Source organism: Arachis hypogaea, chromosome 1, assembly GCF_003086295.3.
Source record: "Arachis hypogaea cultivar Tifrunner chromosome 1, arahy.Tifrunner.gnm2.J5K5, whole genome shotgun sequence".
NCBI lineage: Eukaryota > Viridiplantae > Streptophyta > Magnoliopsida > Fabales > Fabaceae > Arachis > Arachis hypogaea.
The window spans coordinates 100,373,608-100,399,493 of NC_092036.1; the positions used below are offsets into that span (position 1 = coordinate 100,373,608).

At 35.3% G+C, this 25,886-nt stretch overlaps 1 protein-coding gene across 1 annotated transcript; it reads right to left on the reverse strand.

Annotated features, from left to right (window-relative positions):
• Positions 1 to 21,572: 21,572 nt before the first annotated feature.
• LOC112703047 (uncharacterized) lies at positions 21,573 to 25,748 on the reverse strand. Its single transcript, XM_072232763.1, has 5 exons — positions 25,704 to 25,748; positions 23,800 to 24,458; positions 23,592 to 23,714; positions 23,304 to 23,477; positions 21,573 to 21,753 (listed from the first exon to the last, which is right to left on the reverse strand). Exons 1-3 carry the CDS (start codon positions 25,746 to 25,748, stop codon positions 23,705 to 23,707), a joined length of 714 nt encoding a protein of 237 aa, XP_072088864.1. The 3' UTR covers positions 21,573 to 21,753; positions 23,304 to 23,477; positions 23,592 to 23,704.
• Positions 25,749 to 25,886: the final 138 nt, after the last annotated feature.

The following is a 25,886-nucleotide window of genomic DNA, read 5'->3' on the forward strand; positions in this document are numbered from 1 at the left end:
TAACATATTGCTGTCTCATTCTTCTTTAAATTATGATGGGACAGAAGCGATAAGGTTAAGTGCTTCTATGATTATGATCTGTGGTCTGGTTTGTCCTTTTCTGGTAATTAATCGATTAATCGATTCTGTTTAGGTTTATGATTTTTGTGTGCATGTGACACACGTCTCTTTGGTACTGAATCTGTTGGCGAGAAACAACTAATAATTTCACATCTAATTAATGCCTCCTAATCTGATCTTTTTCTACTTGCAATTTTAAGGTGCATTTGATTTGATTTGTATTTGTATTTTTTATTTTTATTTTTTAAATATTTTTTGTATTTTAAATTTTATAAAAAATAAAAATAGTAGAAATAATAAAATTTTATCTTTTGTTTTTTTTATAAAATCTAAAAATAAAAAATATAAATATAAACTAAACGCACTTAAAAAAATTATAGTTTTATTTTTATTTTTATTTTTCTTCTTCTTCACCTTTAAATTTGCATAATTGCATTCTTCTCTTGTTAGTTGCCAATGCCACAATAGGAATGCATATTTTTTCTTCTTCGTATGAAAGTATGAAACTCTGTTCAGCTTCAGCCTTTGTTTTTTCTAACGCATTCATATCATTCAGTATTCAACTATTTTATTTTTTTATATTTTTTTTAATTTGATAGATAAAAAATATTATCTTCGTAAGTTTAAATTTTGTTTAAAAAAATTATTATTGATTAATGAATTATTATATATATATAAAAATATATAAAATAGAATTCGAATTTCTAACATATATTTAAGCGTTCGAATAAATTGATTCCTCAACTAATTTAAAATAGTTTAGTATCTAATTATTTAAGATTTTGTTTAATAAATCAAATTAAAAATAACATCAATAATAAAAAATGAGAAAAAAGAAGAAGTGATGGTGGCGATGACAAGACGCAGAGCCTCGTACATTGTAAGTCCCAATTTAAATTTTTTTATGTATATTATTCATATCCTGATCCAGCATTATGGTCCAAGTCTAAATAAGCCAAAAAGGCCCAACTTAAAGATGAGTCTTCACTACCCACCCGACCTCATCGAAAGAGGTCGGGCTCGACATAGGCTCCTCCCCAAAAAAGTCAGGCTCGACATGAGCTGACAAATAACACTAATTCAAATAAGTATCTGTTCCTAAAATCTCTCAATCCACTTCCAAAAAAATATCCCAACAACCCTAAGATAAAGGGATGGTTATCCACCTTCAGAAGTGGAACTACTCCAACGGTGGTTATTGTATTACCACTATAAATACACTGACACACTCAGGTAAAGCTAAGTTCCAATATTCTAAAGCCTGCTTACCCCCTTTGCTGACTTAGGCATCAGGATGTCTTTGTAGGTACCACCCCCATTCTCCAAACACGCAACTCGGACAGAGGCTCCCAGGCGCACACCAAGCCGGAGATCCCCTTCCATTGACGCTTGGGCCTTTCCTCCAAGTCCACTCTACCTACCTCAGGTTACCCACGTAACATTGGCGTCGTTGTCGGTAACCTAAGAGATCACCCTATAATGGCGGACGACCAGAATGAGGACGGACACACTGCATCAGAGTCTGAGCAAGAGCAGCAAGACGCTGTCAACAATGACCGAGCTATCATATCCCTGCAAGGAGTAGGCGGTCAACACCGAGAAGGTCCCCCTGGTGTGAAAAACCCAAGGGGAATCCCCTCTGAGGTGCACGAACCAAGAAAAGAGGGACAACCTCATGCTGCCGATCTCATGGGACTGCTCCACGGCCACCAAGGACGGTTGGAGCAGCTGAAACAAGACTAGAGCGACAACAAGAAGCAGAGAAAAACCTAAGGAGAGAGATTGAGCGACGAAAAGAGTTTGAAGAAAAGCTCTTGAAACTAGAATCCAATCTCCGAGGTAAGAGCTCTCGCAGTGACCGAGAAGATTCTCTCTTGAGGGGAGAAGATCTGTTCAGTGAAGACATCATGAGGGCGAAAGTTTCAAGAAACTTCAAAAGCCCCGACATGGACTTATACAACGGGACCACTGACCCAAAGCATCATTTGAGCAACTTTAAAAGTCGAATGTACCTTGCCGACGCCTCTAATGCTACTCGCTGCAAAGGCTTTTCGACAACTTTGACAAAGGCAGCGATGAAATGGCTCGATAGCCTCCCCCCAAAGTCGGTTACTAGTTTCGACGACCTCTCGCGTAAGTTTCTTATGCGATTTTCAATCCAAAAAGACAAAGTCAAGCACGCCCCGAGTCTCTTGGGAGTAAAACAGGAGGTCGGAGAACCTCTAAAGGACTACATGGAAATGTTCAACAAGGCGTGCCTTGAAATTCAAGATCTTCCTATAAAAGCAGTAATTGTGGGCCTAGTAAATAGACTCCGAGAAAGTCCCTTCTCTCAGTCCATCTCGAAAAGGCACCCGACTTCATTGAGTGATGTACAAGAAAGAGCTGAGAAGTACATCAATATGGAAGAAAATTCCAGGCTACGAAAACCAAGCTGGCGACCTAGGCACTCTAACCCGACAAGGGAGAAAGAAAGGGAGCCCAAGAAAAAAGAAAAAGTTGGGCCTGAAAGGCCCAGGAGATATCACTCTTATACTCCTCTATGAGTTTTCCTAGTCGATATCTATAGGGAAATTTGTCATACTGAAAAGCTACCTCCCCCTAGGCCCATCAAGAATAAGAAGGGGGAAAGTCATAGCGAATACTGTGAATACCACAAAATATATGGGCATTCAACAAATGACTGTTACGACCTGAAAAATGTGATAGAAAAGCTGGCCAGAGAAGGCCTGCTTGATAGATATCTCATGGAATGGTCGGAAAATCATGGGAAAAGGAAGAGAGATGAAGAAGATCGGAGAGACCTGCTGCGGACCCCAGAGCGACATATACATATGATCTCAAAAGGGTTCGCTGGAGGAGGTCTTACGAAGTCATCTCGTAAGAGACACCTGAGAGAAGTCTACCAGGTCAGAGGCGAGCTACCCGACCTCCCAACAATCTGCTTCACCAAAGAAGACGGGGCAGGGTATTGCCCCTGGACTTGACGATCCGACGGTAATTATCATGATTCTCGCCAATGCCCATCTACACAAAACCCTGGTGGATCAGGGGAGCTCGACCGACATCCTGTTCAAACCAGCTTTTGACAAGCTGGGATTGGACGAGAAGGAGTTAAGAGCATACCCTGAACCCTATATGGGCTGGGGGACACACCCATAAAACCACTAGGATTCATACCCTTACATACAACTTTTGGAAAAAGGGGATGAAATAAAAAACTCTAAGCATCGACTTTATAGTAGTTGATGTGGGTTCGGCCTATAATGCTTTAATAGGTAAAACGACCATTAATCGGCTTGGAGCAGTGGTATCCACCCCCCATCTATGCATGAAATTTCCAACACCAGAGAAAATTGTAACCATCAGGGGAGACCAGAAACTGGTGAGAAAGTGCTACAATGAAAGCCTAAACTTGAGAGGTAAAGGCAAGGAGGTTCATACTATTGAGCTCAGGGGAACCCGAGCTAAAGAAGAATTGCGACCATAGCCCAGAGGAAAGACTGAAGAGGTACAGATCAGGCAAGAGGACGGAAAAAATACTGATGCGGTATTTTATAACCCACAAACTAACCGGCAAGTGCACCGGGTCGTACCAAGTAATACCTTACGTGAGTAAGGGTCGATCCCACGAGGATTGATGGATCAAGCAATAATGATTGATTGATTGGCTTAGTTAGGCAAGCAGAAAATAGTTTGGAGATATTCAAAAGGTTTAAATTTGAAAATATCATAAGGCAGGCACGCAAGTAAATAAGTTGAAAATAAAATATTGGAGAAACAGTTAATGCTTCAGAGTTATCTGTTTTTTCTGATTTACTTTTCTTACTAACTATTTTAATTATGTAGGATTTAATTTATGGCAAACTGTATGTGACTAGACCCTAATTCCTTAGACCTTCCTAGTCTCCTCTAAAATTCATTAACTACCAATTCTTTGGTCAATTAATTCCAATTAGAGGGTGATAATCAATTTCTAGTTTATATGCCACAAAAACTCTAATTAATCAAGAAATAAAAGGATTATATGTCACGTATTCTGTTAAATTCAGATAATTAAAATTTAGGAGAATTTGTTTTCAAGCTGTTGTTCAAGTATAGAGCTTTTCCAAGTTATACAAGAACTCAAATAGAAAGATAGTCATACTTCCGTTCCACCCAAATTCATAAAATAAAGAGCGAAAATAATTCTTAAATTATAAATCTATGCATAAATTAAAATAGAAAAGGCAATAAAATCAATCTATACAAATAGACAGAACTCCTAACCTTAACAATGGAGGATTGGTTGCTCATTATTCAGAGTAGAATGTTATGGAATACGTCATGTAAATTTGGAATAGAATTCCCTAATGGAATCCCCCTTCTGGAATGTCTCTAATAGAAGAGAAGTCTCCCCTTTTTATAACTAATACTAATTAATTTAAAATCTAATATCTAAAATTAAGATAATATCTTTTCTTATTTTAAAATAAAATTTGAATTTAAATCAGAATTAAGTAACTACTCCGCGTCTTGTAACATGGGGACCACTTGGCTTCACTGGATCCGGGCCTAACTTGGGTGCTAAAATGGGGCCCAGAAATCACCCCAGCAGTTTCTGCGTTTTCTGCACGTGGCGCATGTCACGGGTACGTGTCAATCACGCGTACGCGTCGATGGTCTTTTTCGCAAGTCACGCGGACACGTCAGTCACGCAGACGCGTCGCTGTGCAATTCTTCAAATCACGCGTCACGTCAATCACGCGCACGCGTCAGTCACGCGCATGCATCGCCATGGAAAGCTCCAAATCACGGGTACGCGTCGCTCCTTGCTGCCATCTCCTTTTATTCTTGTGCTGCAGAAACTCCATCAAATCCAGCCGAATGCTACCTAAAATAAATAAAATTACAAAAGACTCAAAGTAGCATCCATATTGGCTAAAAGTTAATTAATTCTTTATTAAACTCAACAAATTAGATGCAAATTCACTAGGAAAAGATAGGAAAGATGCTCACGCATCACAACACCAAACTTAAACTGTTGCTTGTCCTCAAGCAACCAAAACTAATATAAGCTTAGGATGTGAATTTGCATGAGAATGAGAGTTTGATTAAGCTCATGTCTCTTCTTGTAGTGAGGTTTACAACTGCAATCCTGAATAGTTTTGCCATTTCACTTTATCCTTTGAAGTTCAGAATGATTGGAATCCATAGGAACTCAGAATTCAGATAGTGTTATTGATTCTCCTAGTTCCGTATGTTAATTCTTGAACACAGCTACTTTATGAGTCTTGGCCGTGACCCTAAGCATTTTGTTTTTTCAGTATTACCACCAGATACATAAATGCCACAGACACATAACTGGGTGAACCTTTTCAGATTGTGACTCAGCTTTGCTAGAGTCTCCAGTTAGAGGTGCCCAGAGTTCTTAAGCACACTTTTTTTCCTTTGGATCACGACTTTAACCACTCAGTCTCAAGCTTTTCACTTGACACTTTCATGCCACAAGCACATGGTTAGGGACAACTTGATTTAGCCGCTTAGGCCAAGATTTTAATCATTTGGGCCCTCCTATCCATTAATGCTCAAAGTCTTGGATCCTTTTTACCCTTTGCCTTTTAGTTTAAAGGGTTATTGGCTTTTTCTGCTTGCTTCTTTTTCCTTTTTTTTAATTTTTTATTTTTTTGCAAGCTTCGTATTTTTCACTGCTTTTTCTTACTTCAAGAATCAATTTTATGATTTTTCAGATTATCAATAACATTTCTCTTTTTTTTCATCATTTTTTCAAGAGCCAACAATTTTAACATTCATAAACTTCACTATAAAAAATATGCACTGTTCATGTCATGCATTCAGAATTACAGAAAATACCACCACATTTAAGTAAATAAGACTACTTTTAAAATTAACTCAATTTCTCATGCAATACATCACTTCTGTATTTTTTATTTGAATTCAAGCTCAGTGAGTAATACACGAGACATCTTTTCAGAATTAAAGCAATTAAGAAAAAAGCTAAACTAGTCCTAAGATTCTAATTAATAAAGGATCATGCAGCAAACAAAGCAAAATAGCAGAAAATCGGAACATAACATAGTAAAAGCGGGAAGGAATAAAAGAAATGAAAGGAAGTCAACCACCTTAGTTATCCAAGTGGTCGTTTTATTCTTCAGGTTGTGCTCCTTTGTGAAGATGATTCACCTCCCTTAGTGCCATAAAATTAAACAGAAAACCCTTAAGCGAAGCGTCAACACCAAACTTAAAGGTTTGCTTGTCCTCAAGCAAAGAAGAACTGAAAAAAAAAACAAATAGTGAGAGGAAAGAAGAATATAAAAAAGAAACAAGAGAGAATCAGGATTGGGAGAGAGAGAAAGAAAAGTGAAAACTGTGCGGCGAACAAGTGTAGTTGTGCGGCGAAGGCGACGCGTACGCGTGCTGGGTCGCGAATTTTCTTAATGACGCGTTAGCGTCAGATACGCGTCTGTGTGCTATGGGTTTTGTACGATTCGCGCGAAGCCAGCCACGCGCATGCACAACTCTCTGTTCGCGAGGCTAGGGAACCAATATTGGCATACGACACGTTCGCGTTATGCACGCGCACGCGTCAGGGACGCGTACGCGTGAACAAGCTTTGTGCTTCTAGCACACTTCCAGGCCCAAGCCAGCACATATCTCTGACCAAACACATATTACGCCATTTTTCAAAGTCACGCGTACACGTCGCACGCGTGGAGTGCCAAAATCACCAATGACGCGCACGCGTGGGCTTGTTTGTGCAAAAGGCATCATTCTGGCGCCACTCCCGCGCCACTCTCTGTTCAAATTTATTTTTCATGCACACCCATCTGATACGTACGCGTCAGCGACGCTTGCGCGTCAGGTGCTCTTCTCTCTCTCTTTTTTTTTCATATATATCCGGTTCCTATTCTAAAATAGCTGCACGATCAGAAAATTAGTAAGAACTCAATAAAATCAAATAAGTAAGAAAACTACTACTACGAAAAATAACTAAGAATGAAAAGGAACGATCATACCACTATGGGTTGTCTCCCACCAAGCACTTTTAGTTAAAGTCCTTAAGTTAGACATGTGGTGAGCCCCTTGTCATGGTGGCTTGTGCTTGTATTGATCCAGGAATCTCCACCAATATTTGTAATTCCAATGGCTACCAGGATCCCAAACTAGGCACCTAAAACCTTTGAGCAAGTTGAAGCAAGTGACAAGACCCCCAAGAGTGTTGATTGTGGGAATGAATCCTAGGGTCCCAAACCTTGCTCTTACATCTGTCTTCTTGTGGATCACCATTGTTCCCACCGGGTGGCAAGTAGTCTGAATTCTTACAGAGACATCCAAACAACCTTCTAGATCCATTCAATTGAGCTTTACACCAATCGTTGCACTTCAATTTGGAGCATACAACCATATTGAACATTGCTTGACGACTCTTACCACTAACCATCTTCCTTTTACTCTTTCTGCCACAAAGAGCTCTAAGTTGACCATCTGTCTCTAGTAGCCCATATTCAAGTAGGAAAGTACAGGTTAAGGATAGGAATTTTACCCACTTGAATGTTGTATTGGATGGTGATGGCTTTGGAAGAAGTCTTGCAATTTCCACTCCCTTGTGTTCTTCTTTGAATTCTTCTACCTCTTTGCAAGCTTCCTCAATTTCAACCTCTTCATCTTGGTAGCTTTCTTCTAATTCAATCTCTTCTTCATTGCTTACCAAGGGCATGGGAGGTTGTGCATCTTCCTCTTCTTTCATATGTGAGGGTGGAAAGTTTTCTAATTCACTGGAGTATAAACTTCTTTGATTGGTTTACTCACTTTCTTCCATAGGATCTTGCATTGTATCTCTTGGAAAGAAATTTGTTTGTTCCCCTTCCTAGCTCTTGATCATCGTCTGCACATAATTCTCTACATTTTTGACACTCGTCTTTATATCATGTAAGAATTCTTTCATGAGGAGCTCAAGATCTGATGGTATTTGAGATGAATAAGGAGATTGTGGCTCTTGATATGAATAAGGAGATGATGATTCTTGATATGAATAGGGAGATGGTGGCTCTTGGTATGGGTAGAAAGATGATGGTTCTTGATACGGATAGAAAGATTATGGTTCTTGATATGAATAATGAGATGGTGGTTCTTGATATGAATATGGAGGTGGTGGCTCTTGATAGTTGGAACATGGAGCATTGAAGTCTCTTTGGTTTTGACCTTGCCAACTAAAATTTGGATAGCTCATCCATCCACCATAATATGAATCACTACTCGGGTGTGAGTAGTAACCCATGTGATCTCTCGCCATTATTTTTTCTTAGCACAAAACACCAAACATAATTAAATGCACCATGTGGTAAACAGGAAAGCAAAGAAGACAGAACAAATTTTTTTTAAAAGGAATAAAATAAAGATTAATAAAAATAAATAAAAATTCGAAATTAAATGGAAAGAAGTGAACTATAAATTTCAAAAATTAAACAAAGAAAGATACTAGAATTTTTTAAAATATATATATATTTTAGAAAAATTACTACGGGACACCAAACTTAATTTCAAAAATCAAGAGAGAAAAATTTTTTTAAATAAAATAAATCAATATATATATATATATATATTTTCGAAAAATTTTTAAAAATAGATTTTAATAAAATTAAAAATAAAACACCTAATCTAAGCAATCAAACAACTGATAGTTGTTAATCACAGTCAATCCCCGGCAACGGCGCCAAAAACTTGATGTGGTATTTTATAACCCACAAACTAACCGGCAAGTGTACCGGGTCGTACCAAGTAATACCTTAGGTGAGTAAGGGTCGATCCCACGAGAATTGATGGATCAAGCAACAATGATTGATTAATTGACTTAGTTAGGCAAGCAGAAAAGGGTTTGGAGATATTCAAAAGGTTTAAATTTGAAAATATCATAAGGCAGGCACGCAAGTAAATAAGTTGAAAATAAAATATTGGAGAAACAGTTAATGCTTCAGAGTTATCTGTTTTTTCTGATTTACTTTTCTTACTAACTATTTTAATTATGTAGGATTTAATTTATGGCAAACTGTATGTGACTAGACCCTAATTCCTTAGACCTTCCTAGTCTCCTCTAAAATTCATTAACTACCAATTCTTTGGTCAATTAATTCCAATTAGAGGGTGATAATCAATTTCTAGTTTATATGCCACAAAAACTCTAATTACCCAAGAAATAAAAGGATTATATGTCACGTATCCTGTTAAATTCAGATAATTAAAATTTAGGAGAATTTGTTTTCAAGTTGTTGTTCAAGTATAGAGCTTTTCCAAGTTATACAAGAACTCAAATAGAAAGTGGGTCATACTTCCGTTCCACCCAAATTCATAAAATAAAGAGCGAAAACAATTCTTAAATTATAAATTCATGCATAAATTAAAATAGAAAAAGCAATAAAATCAATCCATACAAATAGACAGAGCTCCTAACATTAACAATGGAGGATTAGTTGCTCATTATTCAGAGTAGAATGTTATGGAATATAGAATGTAAATTTGGAATAGAATTCCCTAATGGAATCCCCCTTCTGGAATGTCTCTAATAGAAGAGAAGTCTCCTCTTTTTATAACTAATCCTAATTAATTTAAAATCTAATATCTAAAATTAAGATAATATCTTTTTCTATTTTAAAATAAAATTTGAATTTAAATCAGAATTAAGTAACTACTCTGCGTCTTGTAACGTGGGGGCCACTTGACTTCACTGGATCCGCGCCTAACTTGGGTGCTAAAATGGGGCCCAGAAATCACCCCAGCGGTTTCTGCACGTGGCGCATGTCACGCGTCGATGGTCTTTTTCGCAAATCACGCGGACGCGTCGGTCACGCGGACGCGTCGCTATGCAATTCTTCAAATCACACGTACGCGTCAATCACGTGCACGCGTCGCCATGAAAAGCTCAAAATCACGTGGACACGTACGTGTCGCTCCTTGCTGCCATCTCTTTTTGTTCTTGTGCTGCAGAAACTCTATCAAATCCAGCCGAATGCTACCTAAAATAAATAAAATTGCAAAAGACTTAAAGTAGCATTCATATTGGCTAAAAGATAATTAATTCTTTATTAAACTCAACAAATTAGATGCAAATTCACTAGGAAAAGATAGGAAAGATGCTCACGCTTCAAATACCAACATAGGAGCCAACTTGAAAGAAGACGTGAAGCAAAAGTTAATAAGGCTCTTCCAAGAGAATTCTGACCTCTTTTCCTGAAAAGCTTCCGACATGTCCGGGATAGATCCCGAGCTCATGGCGTACAAGCTGTCAATATACCCTGGATCATGACCTATTCAGCAGAGAAGACGAAAGCTCGGTCCCGAACGAGCTCAAGTGGTCGAAGAGCAAATACAAGCTCTCCTAGAAGATGGCTTCGTCAAAGAGGTCAAATATCAGGCTTGGCTAGCAAATGTGGTGCTAGTCAAGAAACAGAATGGCAAGTGGAAGATGTGCATTGACTACACCGACTTGAACAAGGCGTGTCCAAAAGACCCATATCCACTTCCAAATATTGATACCCTAGTAGACTCCAGCTCGGGGTACCAATACTTGTCATTCATGGATGCGTACTCGGGATATAACCAAATTTCGATGTACAAGCTGGATCAAGAAAAAACATCTTTCATCACGCCTAGAGCAAATTATTGCTATGTGGTTATGCCTTTTGGGTTAATGAATGCAGAAGCCACATATAAAAGGCTGATGAATAAGGTGTTTACACCTCACCTTGGGAGTTTAATGGAAGTGTATGTGGACGACATGCTGATAAAAACCAAGGATGAGACGAACCTCTTGACCGACCTCTCGCAAGTCTTCAACACCATAAGGACGCACATGATGAGATTGAATCCCGTAAAGTGCACCTTCACGATGGAGGCTAGAAAATTTTTATGATTTATGCTAACACAAAGGGGAATTGAAGCCAACCCTGATAAGTGTAGAGCAGTCTTGGAAATGAAAAGCCCGACTTGTTTAAGGGAGGTCAACATCTGAATGGCCGACTTGCAGCTCTCTCTAGGTTCTTGGCAGGATCAGCATTGAGATCCTTACCACTTTTTTCTCTACCAAGAAAAGGATGCCAATTCGAATGGACTCCTGAATGCGAAGAAGCCTTTCAGGAGTTCAAAAGATTTTTAAGCCAACCTCGAATTCTAACCCGACCTAAAGTCGCGAAAGAGCTCATCCTGTATCTGTCTGTAGTCGACAAAGTTGTGGCATCAGCACTAATACAAAAAGATGAGGTTGGGCAGCATCCAATGTATTTCACCAACAAAGTTCTACAAGGCCCCGAAGTAAGGTACCAAAAACTTGAGAAGTTTGTGTTTTCCTTAATAGTGGCATCTCGGAGGCTACGACCTTATTTTCAAGCTCATACAATAAGAGTTCGAATGAACCAGCCCATGAAGCAAATTCTTCAAAAAACAAACATTGCGGTCAGAATGGTTCAATGGGCTATAGAACTATCCAAGTTTGACCTAAGGTATGAAACTCGGACATCAATTAAAGCCCAATGCCTCACCGACTTCATGGTAGAGTATGCAGGAGATCAACAGGAGACCTCCACCACATGGGAATTGTATGTGGATGGTTCTTCCAATAAGATTAAAAGCGGTGCAGGCATAATACTAGTCAACCAAGAGGGAACCCAAATAGAAGTCTCCCTGAAGTTTGAATTCTCGGGACCTCAACAACAGAGCAGACGCCCTCTCCAAATTAGCAAGTACCAAGCCAGGGGAAAAATAGAAGCTTGATCCAAAAAACTCTCCAAGAACCATCTGTCACAAAAATAGAGGCTAAATGAGACGTCCTGGAGGTATCCGGATTGGAACTCGGTTAGATGACCCCTTTTATCGAATACATAAAATTTGACATCCTACCCGAAGAGGAAAAAGAGACCAAGAAAATTCGAAGGGAAGTACAGAACTACACCTTGGTAAAAAATTTCCTCTATAAAAGAGAAATATCCACACCATTATTGAAGTGCGTCCCGACCTCAAGGACGCCAGAAGTCTTAGAGGAGGTGCACAATGGTATCTGCGGGAACTATCTCGAAGCTAGGTCTTTGGCTAGGAAAGTCATCCGAGCTGGGTTCTACTGGCCGACCTTGCAGAAGGATGCCACCGAGTTTGTAAAGAAGTGTCAACCATGCAAAATGCATGCTAACTTCCACGTCACTTTCCCTGAGGAACTCATCAACATAACTTCTCCATGGCCTTTTACAAAATGGGGGCTGGACCTACTCGGGCCCTTCCCCCAAGCGCCTGGACAAGTGAAGTACCCAATAGTGAGAGTGGACTACTTTACGAAGTGGATTGAAGCAAAACCTTTGGCCACTATCACAGCTCAGAGAAGTCAAAAGTTCCTCTAGAAGAATATCATTACAAGATATGGAATTTCCCATTCCATCACCACTAATAATAGAACCCAGTTCACTGACTCTACTTTCAGAAACTTGGTAGTTAGCATGAAAATCAAGCATCAGTTCATCTCAGTTGAGCACCCACAAGCCAATGGGCAAGCTGAGGCATCCAACAAAGTTATATTGGTTGGATTGAAGAAAAGGTTGTAAGATGGAAAGGGAGCTGGGCAGAAGAACTCTCTCAAGTATTATGGACATATCGGACTACACCTTAGTCTGCCACAGGAGAAACACCCTTCCGACTTACTTATGGCATAGAAGCCATGATACCAGTAAAAATCAATGAGCAAAGTCCAAGGGTGAGATTCTACGATGAGGTTGGAAACATTCAGGCCCACAAAGAAGAACTTGAGCTACTCCTTGAAGTCCGAGAGCAAGCCCAGATAGGGAAGCAGCGCTGAAGCAAAAGATGACCAATAGATACAACAAGAAAGTCATTCGAAGAAACTTCACTTCAGACGACTTGGTCCTGATCAAGAATGACATCGGCGTCAACAAGTCAGGTAAAGAAAAACTTGTTGTTAATTGGAAAAGGCCATATAAGATAAGCGAGGTCCTCGGAAAGGGATATTACAAGTTAACCGACTTGAGTGGTGCCGAGCACCCAAGATCATGGCATGCTTGCAACATGAGGAGGTATTATAGCTAGAAGCAAACTCCACTCCCTGATGCACTTTTTTTTTCCGACTTTATGGTTTTTTCCCAAAAAAAATGATTTTCCTGAAGGGGGTTTTAACGAGGCATCAAAGTGGAGACTAAGGGTTAATAGTCCTAAAATCCATTAGTAGCTAAATTAAACTTTTATAAAAAGTTACCTCCATCAAATCAATAATGATTTTTGGTCTATCTCTTTATAATTCAATTGTTATCATCATTATTCTACGAAACGCACCGATTTAAGCTCGAAAAAGCGTGAAAATTTCATGACTGACTTAAGTAGTAGGTAGGATAAAACGACGAGGTACAAGTTGGTGTAAAGAGGTTACAAAGACGATCATGATAACTCGGGATCTCAACCACTTAAACGACTAACTAGTCAGAGAACCCGAGAAAATCAAAATGCATCGCAAGAATAACCTAAGTTACGAAAACAATTCAATAAGCGAAAATTGAAGGCATAAGAAATACAAAAGAGATAGGAAAACCCCTAAAGATACAAAATAGATATGAAAACCCCTAAAGGTAGAAGCTTTCTCAAGTCTTTGAAAAAAGTTCTTACAATAACTTAGACAAAGACAGCCCACCTAACAAAAAGACTTTTGCACAAAATCAAAGGGTTTTTTCACAAAAAAGCATAAAAATAAATGCAAGCATACACGAGCGAAATATTTCGTAAAAAGCCCTTATTCAAAAGGGGCCCACAAGCCGGGCCCCAAGTAGCTAAAATCAATTGGAAGGAGGATTGGAATCACTAAGAGGAAGGGAGCTCATGATCTGCAACAGGAGGGGTCGGAGCGGTCTCTTTGGCAGCGAAAGTCGGAGCTTCTGAAGAACTCGGCAGGAATCCTTCCTGCTGCTCCTTACGAGGAGGAGACTCAACAATTCTTTGCCCACGAGTCTTCAGCTTGGAGTCTATTTTGGGACGAGAAGGGGAGACAATAACTCCATTAACAATGATCTTGTCGGGATGGAGAGGAGAAAGGTCCAAGTTAGGAGCGATAACTCTGACTTACTCCTTAAACACCCTCCAAGCCTCCTCCGAACTCTCCAAAATTGAGTCCTCCAGCTCCTGATAGGCTTCCCGATTAGACTCCAACTGCCTTTGAATATCAATATTTTCAAAGAAGACCCTGACGTAATTTTGCTCCGCCTTCTCCTTCAGACCCTCCGCCATGGCACACTGACCCATTAACTTCTTCTCCCTCTCCTGAAGCCGGGCCAGCTCATCCTTCAGCCAGGCAACCTCCCTCTGAAGCTGCTTCTCCTCTTCTTGATAAAGCACAATCCTCCCCTGAAGCTCCTCTACAAGTTTTTGGGAGGAGCCCAAAGAACTCAAAGGAGTTTTGTCCAAAATATCAAGAAGAGCAGTGCAGATTCCAGCAGACCGAACACCCCCTCCTCCGAACCAAAATTTGAAGATGATTTCGAAGGGAAGCATCATCCATAGCAATCTGGCTATGAGGAAAGATGTGCTTCCGGACGAACTTGGGACCATCGAAGTTGGCCTCTCAAGAAGGAGAAGGGCCAATTTCCAAGGTCTTGCATTTCTTTTTCTCAGGTCTTTTCGGAAGGAGGTCGGACTGGGGGATAGGATGAGGAAGAGGAGAAGCAGAGGTGGAGGTTACCAAAATAGGGCTAGAGGAGGTTCCCGGGTCATGGGGAGGAGGAGGAGGAATGCCAGCGGTTCCGACTTTAGCTGCATAAGCTCGGGCACGAGCCCTTCTCTTGGCATCCTGGACTTTTTTGGTAGGAAGCATTGGATCTACTCTTCACCATTTCTGAAAGGGAGAGACAAAACAAAAAACAATTAGCTAACAAATCGGAAAACACAACAAGTCGGAATTCACCAAGTAAACAACTACAAAAAGAAAACAAAACTACCTAGCTGGGAATGAACAAAACTCGGAGAACCAAGGAGAAATTTCTTCGTATCTATATTGGGAGCCCTCCCCCAAGCCTCTCGAAAAAATCCCACAATGGCCTCTTCAACCTCGTCCAAATCCTCCAGGCCATACTTCTCAACAGGGGAGGCCTCCAACTAGTATAAAGGAAATCGAGGATAACCGTCCTCATCAAGGAAAAAGGGATGGTGGCCCTCTACAACTTGAACTTTGAAGAAAAAGTTTTTAAAATTGTGGAAGGATTCATCAAAGATTGAAAAAACATTCCGTCCCTGAATAGCCCGAAAGGACACCCACTGCTGCTTATTATTTAGAGCGCTAAACGGCTTTGTCAGATGGAAGAGATAGAAAAAAATCTTTAAAGAAGTCGGAAAGTCCAGCTCTCGGCTAACAAATTGGTAGATTTTCATAAAACCCCAAGAGTTGGGGTGGAGTTGGGTAGGAGCAACTCGGCAGTGGCCCAAAACCTCCATTTCAAGATCAGAGAAAGAGAAAAGAAACCCCCAGGCAGGTAAAGAGGCAGTCGTACATAAATAAAAAGTAAGAGTCAGAATCAGCAACCCTCCCGCAACAAACCTAGTCTTCAGGACCCAGGACTACCAACTCATACTTAGCCTCATCATCCTCCAAACTACAAATCCTATGGTGAGTACGAAGTTCAGTAAGAAAATCAGTGTCTAATAAAGGCTTCTCATCCAGTACCGAATCGTCTACCCACCTCGAAAGGGAATCAGGGATATGGGAAGACATTGTTTTCCAACAATTAAGAAGTAGGTATAAAAGTAATAAAACCTACAAAGAAAAATAAAAACCATCGACAACGGGGATCCCAAAGATAAGACAACCTTTCTCCAAAAAGCAAAATAAGGAAAAGAATCACCCTAACCGACAAATAAACTTACGAAGATACTAACACCACACATTGCAAATGAGGGAACAATAAAAACACACAAAATCACAAAGATAAAGCACCAAACAAATGATAGAAGAAGATAAAGAAAAGGCTAACCTTTCTCTGTAGACTTAAGGAGAAGTAGTTGCAACAACAACGAAGAACCCCAAGAAGGAAGACTAAATGGATTTCTTTTGAATAAGAAAGAACGAGAAGTGCAGGCAAGAAACTTCAAAGGTGAAAGAAAATAGAGAAAAGAGAGGGAAAATTATTTATAACATGCCAGGGGCACAATAGTAAAATGACACGATCATTAAAGAAATGCACTGTTACCAATGTAACTGCCCCCACGTGTAAATACGAAACCCCAAAATGATGCGACATTTGATTAGACACGACGGTTGAGAAACCTAGAATCACGTTGATTTTAAACAAAAAATCACGTCGGTTTCCGACTTGAACAAACCTGAGTTCAATTAGTACTCGAATCCAACTCATAAGCAAAGAGATCGGACTCGAGTAGGGGCACTGTTCATACCCTGTCCCAACACTATGGTCCAGGTCCAAATAAGCCAAAAAGACACAACCCAAAGATAGGCCTTCACCTCCCACCCGACCTCATCGAAAGAGGTCGGGCTCGACATAGGCTCCTCCCCAAAGAGGTCGGGCTCGACATGAACTAGCAGATAACACTTATTCAAATAAGTAACTGCCCCTAAAATCTCTCAATCCACTTCCAGAAGAAATATCCCAACAACCCTAAGATAAAGGGAGGGTTATCTACCTTCAGAACTGGAACTACTCCAACGGTGGTTATTAGATCACCACTATAAATACACTAACACACTCAGATCAAGCTAAGTTCCAATATTCTAAAGCCTGCTTACCCCGTTTACTGACTTAGGCATCAGAGTGTCTTTGGAGGTACCACCCCCCATTCTCCAAACACGCAACTCGGACGGAGGCTCCCAGGCGCACACCAAGCCGGAGATCCCCTTCCATTGACGCTTGGGCCTTTCCTCCAAGCCCACTCTACCTACCTCATGTTACCCACGTAACATGTTGGTTCTCCTGATTTTATTTTTTCTTCTATTCTCAAGTTATATTTTTTTTATATTGGTCTCTTTCAAAAAACTATTCTAGCTCTATCTCTGGTGGTGACGACTACAATAGCAAAAAAGGAAGAGGAGAAAAAAGAAGGAGAAGAAGAAAAAATAGCAGGAGTACAAGTAAAAAGAGAAAAATGCGGGCACGAAAAAGAAAAAGCAAGCACATATTGACTTATTAGTTAGATTTGATTAAAAGATTATTTAGTTGCCCCTGCACGCAGTGGCAGCACTTGAAACAAAATTTTGAGAGGACAGATAGAAGATGATTGTCAATATGTTTTTAATATGGACTCTATTTAAGATAAGTTCGTCTAACCTCATCTCTCTTATTTGGGTGATATTGCCAAATTTGAAGCCGTTTTTCAGGGTCTCGTTCCAAAGAATTAATGTCAAACTCATCAGATACAACTCTCTTTAAACTTTTGAAGGTTGTATCTCACTTTCTTCGTGATTCATTAAAATAGAAGAACTATCTACAAGTGTTAATATTGTAAAAGTTATATGTTCTCCTTCTTGAATATTAGCCTTCCTCTTAAAAAAATGCATAAATTCTTTGATTTTTTATGATTATTTTATATAAAAATTTGAATATATATATCCTGTAAAATATGTAAAAAAGAAGTTAAAAAGACAAATATTAAAATTTATAATATTTATTGATTTTTTTTAATTTATACAAATACAATAATATCAATACTTATTGAATATTCTAATAAAAATAAAATTAAATAAACAGTAAAATATAAAATAATATTAAATTATATAAATAAAAACATATAATTTTTTATATTTGAACTTAAAGGTAAAATGAGTGTTGTTTATTGAATAAAGAGCTACGAAATGCGAATACACTCAGTTCAGTCCAAATCCAACATGTTTTGAATGTTTAAAATTAAAAACTATTGTGTAATAAAAACAAGAGATGAAGATTAAACTTTGATATTTTAAGTCATAGTAAAATATTTGAGTCAACTGAACTATTTTTTATTTTTTGAAGAAGTATTACTAATTTTTTTTAATAAAAGCTTAGGGGGGCCATAGTCCCCCTTGTGTGAACTAAGCTCCGCCCCTACCTGCACGGGATAATACATAAAAATATGAGATTTTTTTATTAAGAAAATTAAACGAAAATATATATAATACTTACTTCTATAAATATTTTACAAAGTTATAATTAAAATCTAAGTTTAACAATTTTCACTGTTAAAAATATTAAAAATAATTAGTATTATCTTAATCAATTTGGATTGATTAAGTAATTATCTCACTCATCTATTTAAGTAAGTATTAAAGACTTGAATCCCACATTGTGAGCCTAGCAATTCATTGACTAATAACAAATTTCTTAATGAATGAAGTTTCAATCCGTGGTAGATTAGTCATCGGCCTACAATTGAAAAATACCATAAAAAAATAGTATTTATCTTAAAAGCAGTTTCTCATTGATAGCAATACTTATAGAGATTTATCTTTATTAAAATTTATATGAAATAATTTTGTTTCTTGGTATCATATTCATTCTTAAAATCAAAATAATATAATTATTGTTATTACTTGTTAAAATTTCATATTTTATATATGAGATAATTTTCAAGTGTTCAAACTTAAAAATTTATTCCATTATAAAAGCTATTAGATTGATTAATATTCCTTTATAACATTACCTCAATACCATCGTTAAGTATTAATTTGTGTGAAGAAAAATTATAACAACTTTGTTATTCAATATATTATTCTATTGAAAAATGAATTATGATCCTTCCAATTGGTAAATACATTTTTGTTTTCGATTTTTTACACTATTTTATCTAGTAATAATTACCGTTAAAGAAACAAATAATTATATTATCCAATGATGTACAAAATAATTTTTATTTTGAAATTAAGTCTGATTAGGAAGATAAAATTTAAAATAATATTTTATATTTTTATTTAAATTTAAATTTAAATTTAGAATTAATTAACAACTTATTTTTTTTAATTTTAATAACAAAAAAATTATTTTGGTGTAAAATGTTTAGTATTTAATAATTATTTTAATTATTTAATTTTTAATTATAAAAAATTAGATTAAAACTTAATTATAATTTAATAATTGATAATATATATATATATATATATATATATATATATATATATATATATATATATATATATATATTAGCACGTAAACAATATCTAATATATAATTTATTTATTTTTTACAAAGTTAATATATAATTTATTGAGAGTTAATTTATTATAATTTTTTTATAAATTTTGTAATATATAAAAATAGTAATTTTTTATTATTATTTAAAAAATTATTCATAATTTTTTATTATGTAAAACTTAATTAATAATATTTATTATTTCTTTCTACTAAAAAATATCATTTTATACTATTTATATATTTTTTTAATATTAATAAATAAATTGATATTTACACGATTATATATATATTTTTTAAAAAAAATCAAGATATGTTCTTATTAAAAAAATGAAAAAAAACATTACAAAAAAAATCTATTAATTAAATTTTATAAAAATATTACAGAAAATTTGAAACATTAATAAACAAAACAGTAACACTCAACTCCTACAACAAAATATTCAAAAAAAAAAATATTTACACTTAACCCCTACAACAAAATAGAATAATTATATTAATCATTATAGTAATATAAGATGTATTTTGTCCCACATAAATGTATACGTAGCTTAAACAAATTCAACAATTTAACATAATTTTTTAATTTGGGATTAACTACTAACGATAGAAAATAAAAAATTTAGAATAATTTAATATTATGAACATTAATTATAATGAAATTTATCATAATAAAATTTATTTTTAAAGAAATAATCAAGTATTATTGTTAATTATGAAATAACTTAAAATCATAATGCATTTTATTTTTAAAGAAACAATCACCCATTAATATCTGTAAATAGAAATTATCGTCAAAATACTTTGATTAAAAATATGAAGGGTTAATTACTATTCATTATTAATTAATAATATATCGATTATATTAAAAAATAAAAATATAATTTTTTGCATTTACACCATTAGAATAATTACCATCATGAGTAAAATTTTGTCAGAAAAAAAAAGAATAAATTGCATACATAGTAAATTTAAAAAATAAATATCGTTAAGTAATTCTGATTTTTTTAATAAATAGTAAAAATTAAATATCATAAACTATATTCTTTCAATTCAATTTATAAATATTAATAATGAAAATAGTCTCACTAATGTAAATAATCAATACAATAATTATATGAAAAAATAACTAATTACATAATTGCATAATTTTCAAGATCCTATATAGTTGAATCTAATGGACAAATAAAAAAATATCTATATGATAATATCCTAATATTTTAGCATACTATAAATCATATCATAAATTTATATATCATATTATAATTTTAAGGCAATTCCTTAAACACATTATAACATAAACCATCTAAAAAGATACACCAAATTAACGAATATCACATGTGTCACAACATATACTCTAAATTGTCATGATATTTCAAATAAAAAGAGCATTAATATAGAGAAATCAATGAATATAACTAAAATAAAGAGCGACAAAGAGACACACAACAAAAATAGTAAAGAGAATCAATAAAAACATTAACATATAAACTACATACACAAACAATGTATATATTAATTATGAATCACAAAAAAAAAAGACAACATAATATATATATATATATATATATATATATATATATATATATATATATATATATATATATATAAACTACATACACAAACAATGTATATATTAATTGTGAATCACAAAAAAAGGGCAATATATATATAAATTGAAGCACACATGATAAAATAGAATATTACAAAATAAAATTATAATAAGATTATTTAAAAATAACGTAAAAAGATGACACATCTTTTTTGTTATTAGAAGCTAAAAAAAAAAGTATGCGCCTAATAATAATCAATTAAAATAAACAAAAATTTTAAAAAAATAAAAAATAAAATGTATAAATAAAGATAAAAGAAACAAAAATTAAAGAAATTATAAAAATTATACCTTAAATACGAAAGAGGGGGAAAGGAGGGAGGGAGGGAGAGAGAGAGAAAAGAGAGCGAATGAGTAAAAAATATTTGATCTTGTATAAATAGATGGTATTGAGAGAAATAAACTAATTAAATTAATTATTAAATAATTTGATATTTACTCCAATCAAATCAAATAATTAATATAATTAACCAAATTAATTAATTGATATAATTAATCAATTCATATAAATTATAATAAATGATGAGATTTAAATGTCTAATCAAATTAATTAATTGATATAATCAATTAATTATAATTGTAACACCCTCACTATCAAAAGTCACGCTTCCGGCTGCGCTACTCTGATAGCAAGAAGTATTACAACTACTTTACATACTAAATACTAAAATAGGAGCCTGTGACTCGACACTGTATCGCTGATTTCTTTGAAAACCGGAAATTAATACCTAATCTTAAGAAAAATACAAGCAAACATAGATTCATATACAAGACTCTTTATATACTAACTCATAATAGTATATACAAATAAAACATACAATTCCTATCCCTCTTACAAATTTGTAATAACAAAGACGAGGGAAGAAAATAAACTAATTAATACAACAACATATAAACCAAACACAGTACAATTCTTCTTAATGCTTCTTCATCCGGTTCCTGAAAAGGTAAAGCTGTAGGGGGTGAGAACCTAACCACACAGTCTCACCACGGAGTTTCAAAATTGTCATAAAAGATATCTAATAAGCAAACTATTTTCAAGCTCAGTGATTATCATTGCCTTATGAATCCTTTAAAAACCAATAGGTAATCGCTCACAACCTTTTCAAAGAAACCATATTTGGTCTTTCAGAAATTCGAAACCTTTCCTTTCTTATAAGAAAATCTCAATCAAAAACCAACCACGCAATCAAACAACACAATCATTAATTCAGCATCAAAGTTCATTCTCAGATGTGGCACACCAAGGCAAACACAGGCAAGACAGACAAAAAAAGCACAAGTAGGCAGCAGTTACAGCAAATAGTTCAAGTAGCAGTTAAGAACAGTTTAGCAATTAGGCAAACCAAAACAGGTACAAACCCAAGCAAAACATACAGATGCATATGATGCATGCCTGTCCTATGGCTGATGAGGCTCATCTGTCGGTTATCCAGCCAATCCGACAAGTCTGAATTGTCCTTAGACTGTCCCCCGACGTGTATCCCCAAGAGTCTATGCATAGTTTTTTCTCAAATAATTAATATTGCTCAATGGGGGTAACATTCCCGGGAATTTATATAGTGTCCGGTCACACTTACGTCGTAGGGTCAACAGAGTATCGAGTTTTCAACCCGGTACACTTGGTGGCAAGCCATGGTACTTTATTCAGGGAACCTTGTATCTCAGATAATTCAAATTCATAAGCCAAATGAATAATTCAAAGATCATATTTAAACATTCTCAATCCATATCTCAACATTCTCATCATTCTCAACATCATTATCATTCATCAATCCAAATCTCATTTCCAAATTCATTCAAAAACCATATTTCCAAGAAAATTCTCCATCATCCTTTTCATTTCATTCACTAACAATTCCCAATCCAAAACATAACTCTTCCTTTGATAAATGAGGTAATTTTAAATCATATAACACTTAAAAACCTTTTAAAATAACCACTTCCAATGAAACCTTTGATTTTACAAAATTTTGGCAGCATCTCCTCTAAAACTCGGATTCTGCCACCCTTTTCGGGTCCCATCCAAACATTTCACAAACTTTTTCCAAATCTCATTCACTTCCAAAATTCAATCAGTTCTAATGTCAAACTGTTTTCAAGACGAATCAGTGACAATAATAAATCCTTTTTTTTTAACAATCAAACTAGCTCAAATACCAGACCATTTACAAAATCATTTACAAAATCAGACTAACTCAAAATTAAACTGTTTTCAAATTAATTCAGTTTCGTGTTCCAAATCATTTCCAAAGCCGATTTGTTTATATTATAAGAATAGCTTCAAAACCAAGAAAACCATTTTTCATAATAATCTACTAAATAATCTTTCAAACTAATCTCTTTTCAGCAATCACAAACTATTCAGGCAATCAAGCAAATCAGTCATACAGTCTAGCAGACAATCATAATCACAGACATATGTTTCTTACATTAATATCTATTTATAACAACTCTATAAGATAAAATGAATTTTAAGAAAACCCTACCTCGATTAGTTGAATTCACATAGACTAAACGTGGTAACTCCCTTCTCTTTTAATTTTTATGGCAGCAGTAAACACGCAACCGAAGCAACAGCATTGTCAATCTCTTATGGCAGTGACGATGGTTGCAGCAAAACAAGGATTCGAATTGGATAAGAATCAAAAGCAAACATAGCTCTGGAAGATTCAAAACAATTCAAAGACCGGAATTGAATTAAAACAAGAACATGGCAATTAAAAGTGACAAAATAGAACGTGCGAAATAGGTCAGAACCAAGGAGAAGGGCAAACCAGAATCAATGTAACAGGATTCAGAACCAACAGCAACAACGGTGACATCAGTTCTCTCGGAACAAGAACAACAATGATCTCAGCATCAGTTACGCCTTTTTTTGAATGGTAAACTAGCAACGACTAAAACAGTAATCCATAATTCTATAATTAAGCCAGGAAGGAACAGAGGAACAAGATAAAAACAGAGCAAGGTTTAAAGCGTTACAGTTTCAAGAATAGGAGAATTGAAATCAAAACAAGGCTGGCGCTGTCTTCGATTCTGGTGGCGGTGCACAACTCACCGGCGACTGACGCAGCAACGTAGACAAGGCTTCCCCTCGGCGGTGAGAAGCGGCGGTGGCAACTCCAGTGACGACAAGGCGTGGCGGTGGCTGAACAGTAAGGAACAGTGGCGCAACACTTTTTCCTCTCACCTGCAACTCTCTTTCTCTCACTAATGAGCTCGACGGCAACGGACATGGAATCTTCTCGGACGGCGATAGAGGCGCGAACGGCGGCGATGGGCTCCTGCTCAGCGGGCTCGGCGGCGGTGCGGGGAGGACGACGACGGCGACTGGGTGTTGCGACCCACTCCTTCTCGCGGCTCTCTCTCTCTTCGTCGTTGACTAGCGATGGCGGCTTGTGGCGGATCGGCAGCGACGGCAACTCCTCATGGACGGCGAAGCAGCACGGCGGCGAGGAACTGATGCGGTGGCAGGGCACGGACAGCTTCCTTCCTCTTCCTCTCCTTCTCCTCGGCGGTCCCTTTCCCCTCTTCCCTTCTTTCTTTCCTTCTTTCTTTCTTTTCCTGATAGGTTGTGTATTTTGGTTGGCAAAAAGGGGGGTTCGGATGCTGTATGTGTTGGTGAGGGGGAGGTATGGCGGCTAATGTTTCCTTAGGAATAAGGGAAAAATTGTAATTTAATTGGAATTAGGGTTTGTATATAGAATTAAGATTTTGGATTTAATTATAGTATAGTAATTTTAATAAAATTGGGGTATAGAGTATAAATTTTGAAATCTAATTAAATCTCTAAAATTATTTTAAAATATTATTTGTGGTATAAAAATACTAATTGATTTTCAATAAATTATTCTAATTGAAAATTTATGGTAATATAATTATTTATTTATTTTTTTACCTTTAACTTAAAGTATTAAATGATATAAATTAAATTATCTAAAATCAAATCATATAAAATTTTTATTATTTCATCACTACCAATTTTTATAATTTAAATATAGAAAATAATTCAATGATTATAAAATTTGACAAAATTCTAATTTAAATTGCCAAACCTCATTATTTTTCGAATTTCTAGAACTTTAATCATAAATAGGAAAATAATCCATAAGTATAAAGTTTAAATAAAAATCTTAATTTATTTCAAATCCAATTAAATGCCTTTAATTATTTTTACTAAAAATAAATTCTGAAATTAAAACTATAAATAAATATGTAACTTGAGATTAATTTAAAATAGGACTTTTCAAAAGTCTTGGATCTTACAATAATTGATTTGCTTTAACGAATTAAATTAAATAAATTAGAAAACACCTCAAGAGCATGCCATATCAGTTCCATCATTAAGTGCCAAAATCTGACTTTTATATAATAGAATAAATAGAATAGATAGATAATAAAGATATTTTCTTAAATTAGTATAATTATGCATTACTTATTAAATATTGATTGTAATGTTGTAATATAATTATAATAAAGATATCTTTTTAAAATAAATTTATTTAGAGAAATATAAATTGGTTATTAATAATCGGTGCCATTATCATATAATTATCATATTATTATTATTATTATTATTATTATTATTATTATTATTAAAAATATTTTTGATTGATAATTGATAAGTAGTTTAATAATGTATTAAATATTGATTTTATATAACTATAATAAAGATATTTCATAAATTAGTATAATTATGCATTATTACTTAAATGCTAATTATAGTATAATTATAATAAATATATTTTTATAAAATAAAATTAGAAGAGAAAATAGTGCATTTATTTTGGCAGGAAAATGGATTCACGAGGAATCGACACCTCACTCTCATTAGTCGGGAGAAAACCCAGTTTTAGTATATTAAGTAGATAGATGAACATAAATACATAATCATCTGCATACCTATTCAATTGAATATTCGACGTATCCATTGTTCACATTGTAAACCCCGCTAAAATCGGTAAATAATTAGTCAATAATTTAAATTTTAATTAGGAGAATTAAAAATATAAAACTAATATCAAAATAGGATAGAGCTCGTCAAAACGAAAATTTTGATACCAATTTCA